Raw genomic sequence first — 19870 nt, 5'->3', positions numbered from 1 at the left:
TACTTTATCTTTTAAAAAAAACCCCCCCCCCCCCCCCCCCCCCCCCCCAACGCTTCTGTGTATCCATTTCGTTTCATGTATCAACCAATCCTGTGTGAGTCCATGCCATTTGACGACGCACTTGTCTCCTTTCGTAACACAGTTGGGATCGACGTTCTAGAAGGCTTCCTGCTCTTTAGTATATATCTCATACCAACCAGCCATTCTTTCTTCTTAATGACATGCATAGGCTTATCGCCGTTCTCAAGCAACAGCTACTACGGATCGCCCTTGGCATTCCCTAATGTAATTGTAAATAGAAGATATTATTCTCAATCTTTTACAATAATACTGCGCTACTAAACCACCTTGTGTTATGAGTACGCCCTCCAATTCTGTGCGAGTCCATGCCATTTTACGACGCACTCCAGGTGTTACAGTGAATGTCAACTTCGATTGCAAAGGGCGACGTGACCAGTAAGGTATCGACGAGCTGATGGACTGCCAATGTGAAGCTCAATCAGCCGGGACCCACCTTGAAAAAGCACCTCGGGCTCAACAAAGACTCACTTCAGGATTCACCTCAGTTCCAGATCTTTCCTCCATTTAATTTTTCTTCCCTTCAATCTTGGCATTCATCCAGACCCGTCGTCAACGCCAACAACTTTGACAACATGGAGGCGAGCGAAACCCCGCCCGCCACGGTCAAGAATCGCGTGGTCGACTGGCGTCTCCCGGCCGATTGGGTCTACGAGGATGACGGCATCGTCATTAACCACGTCATCCGAGTCATGCGCGCCCAAGCAGACGATGTCTTCGCCTGGAAGAATTTGGGAACTGTGATGGAGCAGTGCGCCATGCGCGCATACAGCTTCTGCTTCAAGAAAGGATACAAGAGGGTCAGCATGGACTTCACTCTCTACTGCGTCATGAGGCTCATCTGGACCCGTCACCGTGAGTGACCAGTCGAGATCGAAATTTTTGCTCGTGCTAACGTATTCAACTAGTGAAATTCACCCCAGAGCAGTGGAACGAGAATGAATTCGGTGGCATTTCGACGCTGGATGGTCGACCTGGTATCGTCGTCGACGACGGTTATACCGAGTGGCTGGAGAAGAACGAGCCCGAGTTCTTCAACAAGAATAAGAATGCGATCCTCGGCAAGAAGCCAGTGTCCACCCGAGTTCCCGTTCGCGTCCCGGCTCCGACTCGTGCCTTGGCTCCCGCTCCGACTCCTGCTGTTACACCGGCCCGAACTCCCGCCCCGGCACCCGCCCTCCTGCCTATGAAGAAGGATACTCCCGCAAGCGCGCAGCCGCCGCCAGCCGTGAGCACGCCTCTGCAGGGCCATCAGTCCGACAATGCGAGTGCGGCGGGCTAGAAGGCCGCCGTCAGTGTCGCTCAGCACGTCAGCAAGCCTCACATCCCAGAGGAGGAAGCGGCTCTCAAATCCAGCGAAACGCGGGCACGATGGTACCGAAATCTACGAAAACTGTGCACCAAGTCTGATTCGCCCGACTACAGCAAGCTGGGCCCAGAGCACGAGAAGTTCGAGGTCTTGCTTCCGCGGGGCATCGATCATGAACGCTGTTACCGAAGTGTCATTAGCCAGGCGCACAGTTTGCTCATCCCGGGTCTGCGCGTTGTTTGGTTTCAGAGAGGGGAAGACGTCTTTCTCGTCCCACACATGGAGGCCGACTACTCGCACGCTCTCATACGGTGCTACATCGAGTTGTGGAACAACCTCAGCTACTATGCCCGATACCTGACAACCGCCGAGCATCCCATGTCCCTTTTCGCCTTCCTGAACAAGGAGCAGCATGATTTGGTAGCCATCATGTTCAATGCCTCAGGCGACAACTGCATGGCAGTGCGGGCTGCAATGCTGTCCAGAGCGCCCCCCAAGAAGGATCCCGAGGTGGAGCGTCGGGAGTTGGTTCAGAAGCGCACGATTGCGGAGCTCGAGCCGACCCAGTCCGACGAGCCCATTACGAAGAAAGCCAAGAATCACCACTGATAGGCCTCAACGGTATGCTTGGTCGTGAAGGTTTTTCAGGGTAGCTGAAGAAGGTTCGGGAAAACGACGGTGTAGAAAACGGTTGGGAATTGAGAGAAGCTACGCAGGAAATATGTAATTCGCTAAGGCTGTGGGTAGACCAGATAATCAAGCTCATGTGGCCATGGACGGGCATCCGAAGATTACCGATGCGTGGAACGAGTGTATACCGACTTTGAGATCCCAAGAGCACTACAAGGGAAACTCGGACAACTGATGGAACGAACGAGGTTGGCCACAATCCATACCATGCAGTCAACCAAACAAGACACAAGACGAACGACAGAATTACAATCCCAACTTTACGCGCCACCAGATGAAGCACAAAGAAGATAATTACAAAATGATCATGAACGAAACCGGCGCAGGTGTGCTCTTCGATGACAACTATGACAGGATGGCAAGTGTGGAAAGCTGGATACGAGCTACTGCTTGCACCAAGTCGCGAGTTCGGACTTGGAAGGGTTGGTCGAGTTACCCCGGAGCAGGTCTGTGTATTATTGTCTATGGGTCGAATGCGTCATCGTCAACGGGGTGAGGCGTATCGTTGTTGGGGACAAGGCGAAAAGGCGAAGTGGAAATCGAGCGGCACGGTCGGGTCTCAACCGCTTCACGAAGCTCCGTTTCACAAAACAAGACTTCACGATGCTGCATTTCACAAAACAAAACAAAACTTGATCATTCAACTGTCTAATCCCAAGGGTTTCAGTCGAAACCCAGCCATCTACTCCCTAGGGCGTCAGTTGAAACCCAACACTATTCCCTCCCCAAATCGTCCCAAGCGTCAACGTCGTCATGCTCGCCCTGGACTGCGCCTTTCGAATCAGGGGCAGCCTCGCTCATTTGAGCATCGCCGTCTGGAGGCACATAGTCGTCGAGTTCGTCATGCTATCTGCTCGTCCGAGTTGCCTGCGCGAGCTTTTCGTCAATTTCCTTTGTTCGCCGATACGTGACTCGTCTGCTCTCATTGCTGGGCTGGCTGACTTCTTGCCAAAGCTCCTCGTCCTCCAGTATTTCTACTGTGGACATTGCATCCAGTCGGTAATCCGGCGGAAGATGAACCCAGTCGCCATCTTTGTAGATGTGTTGGCGCCACGGCCAGTTGGCCTGCGGAAGGTCGAGAAGCTTTCGGGTGAACGCTTTACTCCAGACAATGGGTCTGCATCCGTTGACAGGCAGCATTTGCTCACCGTACTCCACCAACCTCTGAACCAAGGGGATGTTGGACCGAAGAGGGGGCTTCCTCCATCGACGCTTGTACTCGAGCTCGTGTCTCTGGGCTTTCGTCAGCCGAGACTTGCGGGAGCACGAGTCCCAAAAGTGAAGTTTTGTGTTGCAATACGGACATCCCATGATCCATCCGTCGTCGTCGGGCATTGCGCAGTCGCACAATAAGTGTCCTCTGTGGCCACATTGACCACAGACATTCCGCGGATGGAACCTGGAGTGGAATGCCTCGTCGCCCTTCGTCTCGAAGCTCTTCCGCCGTTGCGGAGTCATGTACACCTTCTGATTGTAAGGGGGCTTGTCTCGACTTTCCCATCGCCATCTGTCGGACCTCCTTCCGTGTTTTCCAGTTGGGCGTGAATTGTACGTGGGCCGCGATGACTGTGCTGAAGGTCGAGGCGGCGCAGCGGGCAGCGTGCCGGGACTCTGCGACCTGGGCCTCGTGTCGGCTCTGCGTTCGGAACCCGAATCAGACCACTGACTCCCGTCGTCGTCGTATCTTTCCAATCTGAGCGGGCTCTCACGTCTCTCCGTTTCGCTCGCGCTCAAAGTCTGGCCTGCCGTCTGGCTTCCACAACCATCTCGTGCATGAGACTGAGTCCCGAGGCCAGTCGACGAATTGTTTGGGGGGCAATCATCGGGGACTTGGTGGTGATGGAGAAATTCCACCCTGAGTCTGATAAACGGATAGCTCGACATTGTATCCAACGATCGCAGGAAATCCGCCTTCACACGATGTCTTTCACCGAAGTAGTCGGCCACACGCTGTTCCATGTTGAAGTTTTGAAGTGTGGTCTCGACAGAAGAGACCGTCGCTTGAGGCGTACCATGAGGCATCTGCTCGTTTGGCTGATGTCCGTTGCCGCGCTTTATGGGCTCGTTTGAGCGCTCATCGACGTGGCTCTGTTCGTTTGAGCGGCCATGTCCGTTGTAAGAGTGACTGACTCTGGGCGCGTTGGAGCGTGACCTGGAGTGGCTCTGCTCGTTGGTGAAGCCATTTCCGTCGTTTGACTGGCTCGTTATCGACGCGACGGAGCGCGATCCGGCGTAGCCCTGCTCAATCGAGCGGCCATTTCCTTGGCGATAACTGTTAGCTCTGGACTCATTTGAGTGCGATCTCACATAGCTTCGCTCAGTTGAGCAATCATATCCATGTTTGGAACTATTCATTCTCGGCGCATTTGAGCCGAAGCGGCGACGAAACTCATAGTCTTCGTTCATCCTTGTTGTCTGGTGGTAGTGGTGTTGAAGATGGGAAAGAGGGAAAGAGAAAGATTTTCAGACGAACCCAGAACTGAAGATAGTCAGTGGAGGAAGGAACTCGACTTCCCTGGACACCTCAGGCTGCTGGGCAGATTGATTGCAAAGCGCGGGAAAGTCAGTGGTCACCTTAGCATCGAGGAAGGAAGGAACTGCCAACCTGAAGGTCAAGCGGCCGGGACCCACATTGGAGCTCCTTCCGCACAACTTGCTTCGAACAAAGAATCGCCTCCTCTTCAGTATTCTACCTCGACACATTCGCAAAATCTTCCGCCTCCCTCACACACAGCGAATTTCACAAAAGCCATGGAATTCATCGGCGGTGCCGCCATCGGCCCGTGGTCCAAAAGCTACGCGATCGACTGGCGCCCTTCTCACGATGGAAACCATCAGAGCGATGACGATGTGCTGACCGAAGTCATGAAGTTCATCCAAGCCAAGAACGGCAAGATTCTCGACATCAGATGGATCAGAGACACTCTTGAAAGACACCTTCCGATCGGCTATCAAATGATGTTCGATATGGGACAAATGAGAGTCAGCATCGAGTCCTCGCTGTTGTCCGCGATGGTGTCCATCTGGCTCAACGATTGTGAGTAACAGAACAGGACTGCTCTCATCATCGATTATTCATGCTAACTCAATAATCAGTCAAGCTGACGCCAGAGGAGTGGTTGCAGAACAATCTTGGTCCCATTCGCGTCAAAGCCTTACGCCTGGGCATGGTGGCTGATCATGGCTATGCGGAGTGGCTGGAGACGAACAGGCCTGAGTTCTTCAAATTACACTCCAACGAGATTCTCGACTTGAAAGAATTTTGTTGGGACTCGCCTAAGTGTCCTTCTCCTCCGCCCGCTGCCATCGATTCGAAGAGCAAGTGGCTTGCTCTGGCTGAGCAGTCGGTCAACCACCTCTCCACACCTGTGATCGGCTCGTCTCTTCAAGATCCAACCATTGCAGAGGCCAAGACATACCGAAAGTCCACAAACCCCGTCCCGACCATACCGTCTTCGTCTCATCACCGCAACGTCGTACCTCTTGCCTCGGCTGAAGAGGTATTTGGCAATGCCAAACGCCATGGAGCACATCTATCGCAGCTCGTTCAGAACGAGATCGAAGGCTGGGTCTCCCGGCTGGACCCCAGCATACTGGGCTCGGACTTTCGAAAATTTGAAGTCCGTATCCCTCGAGACATCGACCACGATCGCTGCTACCGAAGCGTGATGAAAGAAGTTCAGCAACAAGCGGGCATGGGCTTGGGCGTCGCCTGGGCCTCACGAGACACCGAGTCCTTCTTCATTCCCTTCGTATCTCAGAACCAACCGGAACTGCTCCTTGAGCCCCTCACGATACTTTGGAGTCGCCTCTCTAGCTACAGCCTCTATCTTGAGACGATGTCAAATCCCGTCTCTCTCCCCGATTACCTCCGCGAACAACGCCGAGAGCACATGACGAGATGCCTACTGGACGGAATCAGGTCGGGTCAGAAGAGACAGAGAACAACAGAGTCGGACTGCTTCGCCGAAGGGCGTGTCAGCAAGAAGAAGAAGATGGAACACTGAGGGTCGCTGACGGCCGAGGCATACAAGAGAATGGTCTGCCGGCAATGGGATGAGGTAACGAATGATCCGGAAAGGACTCGCGACATTTGGTGTTCAAGTGGCGAAGAAGAGGCATTCATTCCGACCTCTACTAATTAAGGCTGACAAGTGCTTCGGATTTCGGAGGAAGCCGCGCAGGTACTGTGTATATCACGAAGACTGGAAGTACGTAGAGAATCAATCAGATCCATGTAAGCCAGAATATGCAACTGTCAAAGCGAGTCAATTTGGGAATGAAATCAATGGCGGGTGCCAAACTTCGGGGTAAGCGTCGTCGAGACCCCCGGAGCATGCAACTTACTCTCGCCAGCAAATCATGATCATTCTTAAACAGCCATGAACGATCAATATCCTATCACAAGGCAACAGCGAACCCTGATGTGGCATTTCTCGCGACGATGTCATTCAAGCTGTTAAAGCAGCAGCAGGTGGTCGGTGCTCATCCAGTCGGGTGCATTCCCTACCTGCCTCATTCGGACAGAAAGGGCAGTTTCTAGAATGCACTAGCTCAATTTGGATTAGATCACTCGCCGGTGGATGCGGGTCTAGGACTCTGTGCAACGTCACCCGCCTTTTGCAACTGACCCCCAAGACGCTACGAGGAACGATTTTATATTCAAGATCACAGTTGTTTCGCTGTCAAACTCACACGTAGATGTAAAAAATTGATGTAGACTTACCTAGGTTGTCCGGCATTGACTTCATAGCAACTCGCGCGGTCTAAAACCGAGCACTCGCCATTCAACACTTCTACTTTCACGACATAGACTGCCTAGCCTTGAGTCTCCCGATTCTCAATTCAAACCCCTCCAGGCCATCCAGATACCTAGGCCTTGGGGCCTCGGCACTGTTGCTTCATCGGCCTATCGGCACAATTTCCCGGCGACGCCGGCCGCTTGAGCGACACACCCATCCCCTCCCTGTGCTTCTGTCTCCCGGCCCAGTCGTCTGCAGCCACCCGGCTCTTGAATCTCTGCTCTTCGGCAGTGTGCTCGGCCCACTGATGCCTGATGATGTTCCTCATTCTCTCCTTGGTCAGGGAGAGCATGTTGCACTTCAGAAGGGTCGGTGCGTAATCGTAGAGGTCCTGGATGTGCGCCTCGCGTGCCCCTGGAAGAGTGTGTTCTCTCAGAATCGTTCGGGTCTTGTCGATCAATAGCTTCTTTTGTTTCTGTGCCTCACAATCAGTCTTCCCTGCAGTACCTGGAGATGATGTGGGTGTTGGCCCGTTCTTCCCAGCGGCCGCGGAGATCGGCGTCGAACGCGTCTCGTTTGCTTGGACAGTAGCCGCGGGCGGTGCGGCCGTTGCTGCCGGGAGCGGACTCATCTCGAGATACTTGACGTAGCCCGGGTTCGGATAGACCGGGTTCAGAGGAGACTTGGAGGCCAGGGCCATATCCACGTACGGCATGTGCTTGTTGCTGATGAAGGCTTCGTCTGACATGTGTGTTAGCCATGAAGGATCTTTTGGGGAAAGGGTAGTCATTTGCGTACTAAAGAGTTTGTGCATCAAGCAAAGCGTCGCCAAGTTGGTAAACGCGCCCCTTTTCTTCAGTTCATGTACGTATTGGTACACAAACTTCCACTTGGCCGCTGTGAGTCCGTCAAGCTCCTCAACAGAGGCGTTCCGAGCTTCTTGCAAGGCCATGTCCTTGGGCGAGGAATTCCCATCGCCGGTCTTCGTGACTGTGTCGGAGACTTGAGTGCGTAGTGATGAATCATCATCATCTTGCGCAGCCTCCGCACCAGCGCTGTCTGCTGCCACAGTCTTTTGGTTCATTGCGTCTTGTAGAGGGTGTCGGTTTTCCATTTCGTTCTTCTGTTATTGATAGGAAGTGAGTGAATAAAGAAACAAATTAAAAAAATAAATAAAAATAAATAGAAGAAGTTGTTGTCTGCGGAAACGAAAGACCGGGAGAGTTCAAGTGAGAAGAGCTGGCCTCCTTAAGTAGACAGTCTGGCATGTCTCCTCAAGGTTCTTTTCTCGCCCCCAAAGCTTTTGCCATCACCTTGAGAAGTTGGACTTCTGCCATAGAGGTTAGATATAGCAGCCTAGAAGCTTCCAGGGGAATGTTTTAGTAATATAAAATGGAAAAAAATGTCTACTCACCAGATATGGCGAGCTTTTGAGTCAGATAACAAGGGTTGCTGCGTTGTGTCGGCGGCGAATTGCAATTATTGACCTTTACACGTGTAGGTTTGCCAACATCAGCAGCAAAGCCACGTGCAGTATAATATGGAAAAAGAAGAAAGTTTTCTTAGGCTATGGGTGCTTGCCGACCTCGATCCCTAGGAAACGTCATAGTTTGGACGCCTCTCCCCGTTGAACGTGCCTTATGGGTTGACAGAACATAAAGCCGAATACGAAGCGAAATACTACGAGGAGTAGGACGACGACGACAACGACAATGATGAGAACGACAATGAGGACGACGACAACGACGACAAGGTCAACAAGGACGACAGCGAGAACCGAGACAAGTCAAACAAGACACATTCACCAAACACAGCCCATACTCTATCAATTCGCAACGCTTGATTTTCCCTACCCATGTATCCATCTATGCATACCTACCTACAAACGCCAATGCCGCCCGCCAATTACCAATCCGGCGCGCTCCCGCACCCGCCGCCGCCAACGAGCAGCTGCGCCGGCTTCTCCATCTTCAGCGGCGCCAGCGGCCTCACGCCGGGCTTCTTCGCGCGGTGTCCCTTGAAGTTGATCTTCTTGTCCAGCTGCTCGAACTGGCTGCCCCCGGCCTCGCCCTTCTTGACCATCCACTTGGCCGTGCCCAGCGCGGCATCGAGCTCCTCCACCGGCGGCAGCTTCAGGTAGATCATGCCGTCCGGGCGCTCCTCCACGGGGAACGTGGCGATGCTGACCTCCTCGTCGTTCTTGCAGCTGCCGTTGGCCAGGTCGAAGTTGCGCTTGTGGTACGGGCACGACACCCAGGGGGCGGACCGCTTCGCGTCGCCGTTGGTGCTGCACCCGGAGTCGGGCTTCTTGGCGTCGTCGCACGTGTCGGTGCCGAGCTCCTCGCCGATGAGGCCGTCGGAGAGGACGAACTGGCGCTTGTGCGGGCACATCTGCTGCGTGGCGTAGTAGCGCCCGCGGATGCGCCAGATGGCGAGCTGGGTGTCGCCGCGCTTTACCGTCGCCGAGATGCCGTTGGGGGTCTCGTCGGCGCCGAAGAAGTGGCTCGCTGGGAGCATCGGCTGCCACGCCATGCTGGTCCACTTGTTGATGAGGCCCTTGAAGTCGTCCTTGGCCGACTCCTTGGCCCAGAAGACGGGCCGGGGTTGGTCGCGGTCGAGCTCGACCTCCATGTTCTCGACCGTCTCCTCGGTGTTGTTGAACTGTTTGAACTTGGCGGCGATTTTGGGGTTCTTAATGGCCTCGGCCCACTCGTCGAAGAAGCTGTCGACGAGCTCCTGCATCTGCGCCTCGAGCGACGCGCAGATGCCGAGCTTGTCCTCGAGGACGACCTCCTGGAGGTACTTGATGCCGCCGGGGAGGTTCTCCAGCCAGCGCGCCGTGCGTTGGAGCTTGTCGGCGGTGCGGATGTAGAACATGAGGTATCTGTCGATGATGGGGATAACCTCCGATGGAGGAACGTCCTTGGCGAGAAGTTCGGAGTGCTTGGGCTTGGCGCCACCGTTGCCGGCGACGAAGATGTTGAAACCCTTTTCGGTGGCGATGAGACCGAAGCTGTGACGTTAGCGGCGTTCACCCGTTCATTGCAGACGACAGGCTTACTCCTTATTTTGGGCTTCGGCACACTCGCGGACGCAGCCGCTGACACCGCCCTTGATCTTGTGCGGCGCGCGAATACTCTTGTACCGCTCCTCCAGACGGACAGCCATGCCGACACTGTCACCGATACCGAAACGGCACCAGGTGGTACCCACGCAGCTCTTGACGGTTCTGAGAGACTTGGCGTACGCATGACCAGACTCCATACCGGCCTGGACCAGCGTCTTCCAAATATCCAGGAGATCCTGTTTCTTGGCGCCGAACATGTCGATGCGCTGTCCGCCGGTGATCTTGGTGTACAGGTTGTATTTGCTCGCGACCTGGCCGATGACAATGAGCTTGTCTGGGGTGATTTCGCCTGCGGACACACGAGGGACGATACTGTAGGTGCCGTTGCGTTGGATGTTGCCGAGGAAGCGGTCGTTGGTCTCCTGCAGGCCGTGCATCGGAGTGTCCATGACGTGGCGGTTCCATAGTGACGAAAAGATGCTGCCGCACGTGGGCTTGCAGACCTCGCAGCCGAGCGAAGCAGGATCGTTGCCGGCCTCGCGCATGACGTCCTCGAACGTCTTGAGCTGCTTGACGAGGATAATGTTGTAGAGGTCGGCGCGGGAGTAGTTGAAGTGGGCACAGAGGTGGTTCTTCACCTCGTTGCCCATGGAGAGCATCGTCTTGTTGAAGATTGTCGTGACCAGGGGCATGCAGCCGCCGCAGCCGGTTCCGGCCTTGGTGCAGGCCTTGACCTCGCCGATCGTCTTGCAGGTGCCTTCTTTGACCGAGTTGACGACGTCTCCTTTTGTGACGTTGTGGCATGAGCAGATCTGGGTGTCGTCCGTCAGGTCGTCGCCGTCGTCTTCGCCATCCTTCTTAGCGCCCAGGATGAGCTCGCTCGGAGGCACCTCCAGCTCCTTCATGTTCTTGACGAGCGGTACGAGCTTGATGTAGTCTTTTGTGTCGCCGATCATGATGCCACCGAGCAGGTACTTGCCGTCTTCAGTGAAGATGTACTTCTTGTAGATGTTCTGAAACGGGTCGCGGTACGTGAGAGCCTTGACCGGGGCTGGTGGCAGGCCGTTGGTCAACGTCTCGATGGTGCTCTGTTCGTCCTTCTTCGTCTTCCGCGCCACTTTCGGAGGCAGAAACTTTGGCCCGTCGGTATCGGCAAAGTAGTCGCCGAAACTGGCCACGTCGACGCCGAGGAGCTTGAGCTTGGTGCTGAGGTCTGGCCTCTTGAATGCCCTCGGCGCGTGCAGCTTGGCTTGTGTGAGGTTGAAGGAGAGGACGTCGGCCATCTCGACACCGGGACCGATCAGACCGTACGCCATGCCCTTCCAGCTGGCGCACTCTCCGATAGCGTAGATGTCTGCACAGCTGGTGCTCAGGTCGTCGTTGACGATGATGCCGCCGCCGCGGTCAGCGCACTTAATACCGGCTTTCCGCGCGAGCTCGTCTCTCGGCCGCACACCAATGGCGAAGCAGACGGCGGAGCAATCGAGACGCTCGCCGTCCTCGAACAGAACGCCCTTGACTTGGTTGTCCTCGGTCGTCTCGATCTCGCCCACCCGCCTGCTCAGAAGGATGTCGAGGCCGAGGTCGCGCACTTGGCTGACGACCATGGCGCCCGCATCTTGGTCGACCTGTCGACTCAGAACCCAGCGATTCCTCTCGATGATCTTCACTTGGTTGAAGCGCTCGAGGTCGACCATGGCCTTGGCGGCTTCCAGGCCCAGGAGTCCACCACCCACAACGACTCCGTTGGTGCCTTTCCTGGTGTCGGCAAAGGCAATCAGTTTGTTGAGGTCGTCTATTGTGCGGTAGACAAAGACGCCCGTTGCGTCGTGCCCAGGGATGTGTCTGGGGAGAACGGCGTCTGAACCGGTGGCGAGAACCAAGGTGTCGTATGGAACGATCTCGCCATTGGAGCAGGCTATTGTCTTGGCTTGAGAGTCGATGTCTGTGACTTTGGTGTTGATATGGTATCCCAGAGAGCCCTCAGGGGCGTTGCGATACTGCGGACGGTCAGCGCATGCTTTGAGAGCGGCTATGAGTTTTCATACCCATTCTTCGGGGTTGAGGTAGAGGTTTTCGATCTTGCGGTGTTCGAAGAAGCTCGTCAGGCCCACGCGGTTGTAAGCGAGGTACGGCTCGTCTCCGATGATGGTAATGCAGTATTCATTCGTCCGCGCATCCAACTTTAGCATCTTTTCTCTGCAAAACGTCAGTAAGTTGTTTACATCGCCACAAACACACTCACATGAAGGCCATGCCGACCATCCCCAGGCCGACGACCACGAGCCTCTTTCGCTCTGCCATCGTGCGATGCCAAACGATACTGAGACGCCAACAAAATCAAAGACAGAGAAGATCAAAAGTACCAGGAAACAGAAAACGCTGGACTTCCTACGTAGATAAGAGTACTTAAAAGACGCATCACTCTGCTCGGCGCACAATGAACTCAGTCGCCAGCTCGAGCACGATCCGCTGGGATCAGCATCTCCGGGGAGTTGGTCCATGACGTCCCAGGGGCCGCGCGCCCTGATTGGTCCAACGCCGTCGCACCGCGAAGCAATCTGAACGACGCATTTCCGACGGTTGAGCATCAGAGTTTGGTGGCCCGGGCCATGGGCGACTTGCTGCATGGCATTGTCAAGGTGGCACGGTATTACAAGTTGGGAATTGTACGGTCGTTCTACCTAGGTTGATCGCGGGTGATAAGGCACAGCACCATCGGATGATAAGGCCACGTCCGGCCAATCAGGGGCGCAGGACCGCGGCCCGCAGCGGGCGGCTCTGGTTGCGCCCGCGGAGAAAGGCGTCTCTGTCCACTGAAACCGAGGGGTGGAACGTGGGGAGGCTTCTGAGGTTCGAGTGCTCCTAGGAGAAAGGGACTTGAGGGACGTCTGTCTTGATGGCAGATAAGCGGGAGCTTATTTGATTTCGACTGGGCTTGATTGGACGACGACTACCGATATCAGTAGAGGCGTTCGAGATACACATACTCTAAAAGTCGTTTACTTTGTTTGTTATCTTGTTGAGGTTGTTGATGTGTATTACGGGATGTTCAAGACATGATCAAGACCCGGACGCATTGCTCCACAGAGTCTGTCCGGATTCCTGTGGCAATGCCTCGTCTGATCATTTCTGATACCACCGACATCGAACCACGAAAGGCGGCGCATTAGCAATCGGAACTCGGCTCGCTGACTGGACAAGTCATCAGTGGATTCGACCACAGTAAGGTCAACGTCACAGAATACCGTCAAAATCTCTGCGCACCCCGTGTTCCGCCGCTGCTCTAATGGGGTATCACCAATAGTGTACAGTATATTACAAGACCTCGTCTACCGACATCACGCCACCCTCCTGACGCCAAAGAAGTAATTGCCGACCTTCTCGCTCCCCTTGACCTCCTTCCACCCGAGCCCGGGCATGTAGACGACGCCCAGCACGCGCGGCATCTCCCAGCCCTTGCCCATGAACATGCCCTTCAGCTCGTGATCGTTGATGTACTTGCGCCAGTCGTGCGTGCCCTTGGGCACGATGCCCAGGATGTCCTCGGCCACCAGGTTCGTCGTGACCCAGCTCGTCCACGTCCGCGCGATGGTGCTGCCGACGAGCCAGCCGCCGGGCCGGACGAACGGCAGGCAGCGGTCCAGGAACTCCTCGGGCGAGGAGACGTGCTCGACGACCTCGAAGACGGAGACGACGTCGTACAGCTGCTGCGGCTGCTGCGGCACGGGGAGCGTCTCGATCGTGGCCGACTTGTACTCCAGCTTGCCCCTCAGCGCGGGGTCCCTCCGGGCGTGAGCCTTGGCGATGGCGAGGACGCCGGGCGTGGGGTCGATGGCGGTGACGGCGGCGGTGTCGGGGAGGCGGGCGGCGCTCTCGGCGAAGATGCCGCCGCCGCAGCCGACGTCGAGGAACCGGGTCGGGGTCGACGGCGGGTCGTACTGGCTGTTGAGGCAGTCGCGGATGAAGGTGTGGCGGAGCGGGTTCATCAGGTGCAGCAGCCGCGACGAGCCGTGCGGATCCCACCAGTCGGCGGCGAGGGCGTTGAAGTGCTCGACCTCGTCGGGGGAGACGGAGGAGAAGGTCGAGTGGGCGCGGCGTGACGTCGTAGCCGCGCGGGGGGCTTGCGCGAACGGTCCCGCCCGTCTGAGGGAACGCAGCAGCGTGGCTGCTGGGCGTGACGATGCCATTGGCGATGCTGAGGATGTGGTGGTGAGCTCGCAAAGAGAATTCCTGAGTGGGAGAAGGAAATGATGACAAAGCAGGGATGGTAGGTCCGCTGGGGAAAGCAACCTTGTCCTCGGTGCTGTTACCGACGGCCCCCTGTCTGCAGATGCAGGCACGGAAATTCCGTCGACTTCACTCAGAGCTCGAAGGCGTCAATCGGAGACGGATGGGCCCTTAATCCTGATAAAAGACCCGGCGCAGCAGCCGCTGAAAATAATTCACAAAAAAGAGGCCCGATAACCAGGACGGAGCCGCGCGGGTGCTTCCACAAAGGTTTGTCAGTGACAGTAATGGACCTCGACCCTTACGTAATCCCGCTATCGGTTTCGCACCGTGGCAGCTGTCAGCGCCAGAAATCACCGACCGCCGACTCAGAAGCCCGCGGCAGGCCGAAATCCTCGGCGTGTTCGGGGGGTGGCACATGGATGACAGATCTAGGCCCGCGCATCATGAGTCAACTGGGCCAATCCACGACCTCGGGTCCAAAAAGATTAATAACTTTGGGACCGGCGCATCGCGGGTATTGTCAATCAGAACACGTTGTGATAAAAAAGACGAATTGATTGACCTCGACCCGCCGAACCGCATTCTTTATCATTATCAGGGTGCAATTCCCTATCCGCCGGTTGTTGCCCCCTCTCTCGCATGACGGAATCCCTAGCGCAGTGAAGAAAACGGACCCTTGGCAAACCCAACTTTCCCGTAAAGACCGCTTTCAGCCCCTCCCCCTCCACGCCCACCGTCGCCAGACATCACGACTTTCCCATCGCACACTGCAAACCGCAAACCACACACACCCAAACCGCCGCGATGCCCTCCTCAACAATAGACGAGTCCAAGTTCGACTCCATCCCGGACGCAATTGAGGCCTTCCGTACGCCGTCCCGCGCAATCCGGTCCCACCCCGCGTAGAACCCCGCTAACCCCTCCGACACACACAGGCAATGGCGAGTTCCTCGTGGTCCTCGACGACCCCTCGCGCGAGAACGAAGCAGACCTCATCATCGCCGCCGAGTCCCTCTCCGCCGCCCAGATGGGCTTCATGATCCGCCACTCCTCCGGCTACGTCTGCGCGCCCCTCGCCCCCGCCCTCCTCGACCGCCTCGACCTCCCCCAGATGGTCACCTCCAACGAGGACCCCCGCGGCACCGCCTACGCCGTCTCCGTCGACGCCGCCGACCCCGCCGTCACCACCGGCATCTCCGCCCACGACCGCGCCCTCACCTGCAGGGTCCTCGCCGACCCCGCCGCGAAGCCCGCCGACCTGCGCCGCCCCGGCCACGTCCTCCCCCTGCGCGCCCGCCAGGGCGGCGTCCGCGAGCGGAGGGGCCACACCGAGGCCGCCGTCGACTTCTGTCGCCTCGCCGGCAAGAAGGAGGCCGCGGCCATCTGCGAGCTGGTCGACGACGGCGACGTCGTCGAGGGCCGGGCCATCCACGAGAACCCGGGCATGATGAGGGGCGAGCAGTGCATCGACTTCGCGCGGCGGTTCGGGCTCAAGGTGTGCACCATCGCGGACCTGGTGACGTACCTGGAGAAGACGCAGGGCAAGTTGGAGGTCAACGGGTCGTCGTGAGGGGCGTGGGGGAAGTGAGTGATGCAGTGAGCGAAGTGGAAGAAGCCGGGTCAAGCGAGATACCCCGTGTAGGGTCGGCAAAAGGCGCTTGGGAATTTTCGTCATATACTGTCTGCGCTCGTTTTCGGCGCAATTGGATACTTGGTTATTAGAGCATCAGTGAGCAAAAAAGCAAAACACCACTTTGATACCGGCGAGAGTGTGTACGATATTGTGTTGTCTCATAACGAACATAAGATGTGCCCCCATAATGAAAATGCTCATGATACCCTTTGAGTCTCGTCTAATAACGCCAGGTATGCAACCAGTCCCCTCCAGCCCCCAATCCAACCCAGCAATGCATGTAAATCCGCCTACTGCTCGCTCAGAGCACCCAGGATGGGGTAGGTCGTGTTAGCGTCCTCATCGTGAACCCGGTCCCAGTCCCAGAGCTGTCGGTACTTGGGCTCGAGCTCGTTGTCCAGCATCTTGACGATGTAGTCACCGAGGACGGGCAGGAACTTCCAGCCGTGGAAGGTACCGCCGGTGGCGACGTACAGGTTCTGGGAGTGCGGGTGCTTGGAGATGATGAAGTCGTGGTTCGGGGTGTACGCGTCCCTGGGGCGTGTTAGTGAAGCTCGAGACGGCAGCGGCGGCACACTCACCAGCAGAAGCGGTACTCCTCGATCTCGCAGTCCGCCAGGTCTTTCCCGCACAAGCCGACGATGGTCTGGCGTGCGAGCTGCTTGATGCTGTCCGGGATGGCCTTGGGGTCGGTGACCCATTCAGTCAACCCCGGCTCGTTGGGCGCGACCCAGGGCTCGTCCTTGTTGAGCGTCCAGCATCCGTCGCGGTTGAACTTGAGAAGGCCGTTCTTGTAGGAGACCAGCTCCCCTGGGCAAGTCAGCTTTGACACGGTGGCGGCGGATCGTGTACTTACCCATGACTTCCTCCACGCGGTTCTTGAAGACGGGGACGGGGCCGGCGTCGAAACGCTCCTTGAGCTCTCCGTCGATGCGGACGGTGAAGCTCATGGCACCGGTGGCCTTGAGCCTGTTGCCGGCATGCAGCTCCGTCCTCTCAGGGGCGCTGTCTCTGAGCAGAGCGGCCGTACGAGCACCGGTGCAAAGCAGAACCTTGCCCCTGAGCTCCTGCGATGCCCCCTCGGTCTGGAGTCTCACGCCGGTGCAGTCTCCCGCGTCATCAAAGGTCAGGCTGGTCACCTCGCCCACCAGGAGCTTGACGCCGCGGTCGACGGCTTCCTGGCGGACGGCCGCGAGACAGGCCTCGGCATCCACGTAGCCGTAGTCCGGGTTATACATGACCTTGTCCATGCCGCCAAAGTCGGCACCGGCCAGGACGGGCGACACTTCCGCAACGTCCACCCACCTGGACTTGGTGGGGATGCCGGCCTTCTTGTAGGCGGCGAGGCTCTTCTCGTTGAAGTCGTCGGGCTGACAGCGCAACATACCGACCCTGTGGAAGAACTTGCTGTAGAGCGAGTCGGCATCGAGCCACACGTTCATGGCGCTCCTGGCCATGTGGATGTGAAGCGTCTGGCCGTAGTCATCCCTGATGATCTTGGACACGTCGTAGGACGCCGAGCGCGGGTGCGGGAGGTGACTCGGGTCGATGAGGACGACTTCAGAGTCCGGATGCTTGATGATGGCCGTCAGGGCACCCGCGGCACCGAAGACGCCGGCGCCGACGATGAAAATGGGTAGTCTGGACTTCACGGCCATTGCGGAAAAGATGATCTCGTTGATATGCCTGAGAGAGTGGCTTGGATATCTCAAGAGAATCCCATCTCAGGTAACGGGAGCCGGCCCTTATATAGAGGAAAGATCAGCGACGTCGCGACAAGATATCGAGACGGAACGTCAAGAAACGGATCAGACATACCCCCAACACACAAGAGAGACTCGACACGAACCGGTGTTCGACCCATCGGCCATCGACCATCCCGAATCACACGCCCGCAGTCCCGTCGACAACGTCCATGGGGGCATTCGACATTCGCAATTCCCACTCAAGAGCCTCGTCCACCACTTGTCTGCCTCGCCCGTGACCCCCAAAGAGACCTCCCGGCATCCTCCCACTCCCAGCCCTGGAACATAGTTCCCGTCACCATCTGGAATGATCTGACTTTGAGATCCTTGGAAGAAGGGAACAGAAGGAAAAAAATCCCATCCCACGGCCGCTAAGCCGACTAAACTATGGATTACAGCTGCAACATGGCAGACGGGGACGTACGGGCACCACCACCACTACTACCATCGCGTTGGTGGTGGCTCTCGCCTTGCCAGGACGGGAATAGCGACGAGAAGGTGGTCGAACAGCTACCCGGTCCATGATCCGGTATGCCGCCCAGACTCCCTTCTCAGAGACACGTCGGGGGTTATCCGTAGACCGCTGGGTTTCGTTGCATGATTACGATTCCTGGCGAGACGGGATCTGCGAAAAAGCCTTTGTTTAGTTCAACCGTCTGGCGGAGTCGAGCGTTGAAAGGCACACACTTACGGAGGTGAGGTGACAAGTTACAACAACTGGGCGCGACAGAGTGGGTGTAGTAAGCTGAAGGTATGGCAAGCAAGGGGTCGAGTAGGAGGAGGAGGAGGGGGCCCTGCGATGACAATGGGTGTGTGTTGGGACGAGCGATCGAGCAGCAGCGAGCTGGGGCGGAGATGTCGCCGAGTTGGAAATCCGTACTTTGGTTGGATGGCGTGGAATGGCCATACCTCCGCAAGTTGTTCATTGGCCTGCGACAGCTGCAAATGCCCCTCTTTTGCGTTCGTCGTCAAGCGTTCTTGTCTCTGTTGCGACGAGGAACTAATCAGCAATTATGCATGTGCCGCAGGTAGTCCCAAACCAACCCTTGCAAACGTCTCCATATCGCTAACGCAGACAACAACTAATTCGGTCTCTCTCTTTCTCTCTGTGTCAAGGTCTCTTTTCCTCTCTCGCTCTCTTGTCTTCTTCTCTCCAGCCGCGCCCCCAACGAGAGAGGAAAATGCAACTTCACCTCTATGGCCCTTCTCCAGACACGCCCTCAGCTCCCCTTACGAGGTGTGAGGATAGAAAACCCGGACTGGAGTTTCCTCTGCTCTGACATTCTGTCTCCCCCCGGCTGTTTGCTCCTTTTCGGGGCCTCATGCCCGCCTTGTACATTGTTTCTTCTTTTCAGAAAAAAACCCTCGAAAAATAACTCTGGCCTGGGCTCCGTTCCATCATGCGCCATGAAATCAATGAATATGCGCGTCGAACGATACGGCACAGAACGACGTCTTCGATATTCTGCATCGACGGACGGCGGCGGCGGCGGTGGACACAAGCGCAGGTCTCTGCCTCCCCATCCGACGGAGGGCGACCCCGACTCCGCGAAGAAAATGGGAAACTGGCGGTTTCCCATAACCAACAGACGAGAAACCAAATGCCAAAGTCGCCGCCAAGCCCCAACCCTTCCCCTTCCCCTTCCCCCAACCCTCCAACCCCTCTCGCTGCGTTAGCCCTAGCGCCAGACGTCGTACGCCCACCTTCTTCTTCTCTCGCCCGTGCCGTCTTCCTGGAGGGTGATCTGATCGTAAAAAAAACCGCTCGAATTCGAGAGACGGACGGGAAGGACGCGGTAATTGCCCCAATCGTTCGACGACCAGTGAGGAAATGTGCAGTAGACGACGCCGCCAAAGACAGATCCGTCCTTGCCCAGACCTGATCTGCCACGAGGGACTGGGTAACACAACTCACACCACACAGAAACTTGATGTTGTGTAAGACTGCACCGATGATATGACAGGCATCACGGCAGGCAAGCCCTGTCTGCAAGGTCCAGGGACCCGTAGCAATTGTAGGTCTGATGGGAAGGCCATCGGGAAATCGGGGTCCTCCAACGCAGCCAACAACCCGGGTGATAGAGAGACTGGGCTCCAAAGCACGAAGTCACCGAAATGGCTAGAGAGGATCACCACAGTGGTCCAGGCAAGGCAAAACAGGTTTAGTTGAATTTTCCCTGAATTATTCACACGCCTATGCGACTTTTGAGAGAATTATCAGAAACGCACTCAGCCGTTCTGCCGTCGGCCACGCCGGAGACGATTGGTCTCCTTGCATAACATGCCTCGACAGCCTCGTACGCCAAATCATCGTCCGACGTGATATGTCATGGCAGGAACCAGCTTGACTCTTTCGAACGAGTCAGTTCGTTT

At 56.5% G+C, this 19870-nt stretch overlaps 8 protein-coding genes across 8 annotated transcripts; 3 read left to right on the top strand and 5 right to left on the bottom strand.

Moving 5' to 3' along the window:
- Nucleotides 1–653: 653 nt before the first annotated feature.
- Nucleotides 654–1996, top strand: CkaCkLH20_06230 (uncharacterized protein; the record flags this gene model as incomplete). The annotated part of the gene is made up of 3 exons (XM_038888947.1): nucleotides 654–933; nucleotides 987–1306; nucleotides 1361–1996. 3 exons carry the CDS (start codon nucleotides 654–656, stop codon nucleotides 1994–1996), a joined length of 1236 nt encoding a protein of 411 aa, XP_038745748.1.
- Nucleotides 1997–2923: 927 nt separating this feature from the next.
- CkaCkLH20_06229 (uncharacterized protein) lies at nucleotides 2924–4483 on the bottom strand (the record flags this gene model as incomplete). The annotated part of the gene is made up of 1 exon (XM_038888946.1): nucleotides 2924–4483. One exon carries the CDS (start codon nucleotides 4481–4483, stop codon nucleotides 2924–2926), a length of 1560 nt encoding a protein of 519 aa, XP_038745747.1.
- Nucleotides 4484–4828: 345 nt separating this feature from the next.
- Nucleotides 4829–6084, top strand: CkaCkLH20_06228 (uncharacterized protein; the record flags this gene model as incomplete). Its single annotated transcript, XM_038888945.1, has 2 exons — nucleotides 4829–5114; nucleotides 5174–6084. The coding sequence occupies 2 exons, from the start codon at nucleotides 4829–4831 to the stop codon at nucleotides 6082–6084; spliced, it is 1197 nt and encodes a 398-aa protein (XP_038745746.1).
- Nucleotides 6085–6949: 865 nt separating this feature from the next.
- Nucleotides 6950–7903, bottom strand: CkaCkLH20_06227 (uncharacterized protein; the record flags this gene model as incomplete). The annotated part of the gene is made up of 2 exons (XM_038888944.1): nucleotides 6950–7560; nucleotides 7618–7903. 2 exons carry the CDS (start codon nucleotides 7901–7903, stop codon nucleotides 6950–6952), a joined length of 897 nt encoding a protein of 298 aa, XP_038745745.1.
- Nucleotides 7904–8724: 821 nt separating this feature from the next.
- On the bottom strand, nucleotides 8725–12190 carry CkaCkLH20_06226 (nitrite reductase; the record flags this gene model as incomplete). Its single annotated transcript, XM_038888943.1, has 4 exons — nucleotides 8725–9832; nucleotides 9881–11886; nucleotides 11935–12085; nucleotides 12132–12190. 4 exons carry the CDS (start codon nucleotides 12188–12190, stop codon nucleotides 8725–8727), a joined length of 3324 nt encoding a protein of 1107 aa, XP_038745744.1.
- Nucleotides 12191–13227: 1037 nt separating this feature from the next.
- On the bottom strand, nucleotides 13228–14076 carry CkaCkLH20_06225 (uncharacterized protein; the record flags this gene model as incomplete). Its single annotated transcript, XM_038888942.1, has 1 exon — nucleotides 13228–14076. The coding sequence occupies one exon, from the start codon at nucleotides 14074–14076 to the stop codon at nucleotides 13228–13230; it is 849 nt and encodes a 282-aa protein (XP_038745743.1).
- Nucleotides 14077–14923: 847 nt separating this feature from the next.
- CkaCkLH20_06224 (3, 4-dihydroxy-2-butanone 4-phosphate synthase) lies at nucleotides 14924–15689 on the top strand (the record flags this gene model as incomplete). Its single annotated transcript, XM_038888941.1, has 2 exons — nucleotides 14924–14987; nucleotides 15055–15689. The coding sequence occupies 2 exons, from the start codon at nucleotides 14924–14926 to the stop codon at nucleotides 15687–15689; spliced, it is 699 nt and encodes a 232-aa protein (XP_038745742.1).
- A 353-nt stretch (nucleotides 15690–16042) lies between these two features.
- Nucleotides 16043–17410, bottom strand: CkaCkLH20_06223 (FAD dependent oxidoreductase; the record flags this gene model as incomplete). The annotated part of the gene is made up of 3 exons (XM_038888940.1): nucleotides 16043–16286; nucleotides 16334–16562; nucleotides 16609–17410. 3 exons carry the CDS (start codon nucleotides 17408–17410, stop codon nucleotides 16043–16045), a joined length of 1275 nt encoding a protein of 424 aa, XP_038745741.1.
- Nucleotides 17411–19870: the final 2460 nt, after the last annotated feature.

This window comes from Colletotrichum karsti, assembly GCF_011947395.1.
Source record: "Colletotrichum karsti strain CkLH20 chromosome Unknown Scaffold18, whole genome shotgun sequence".
Lineage (NCBI taxonomy): Eukaryota > Fungi > Ascomycota > Sordariomycetes > Glomerellales > Glomerellaceae > Colletotrichum > Colletotrichum karsti.
This window is presented reverse-complemented; position numbering and strand designations above follow the sequence as displayed.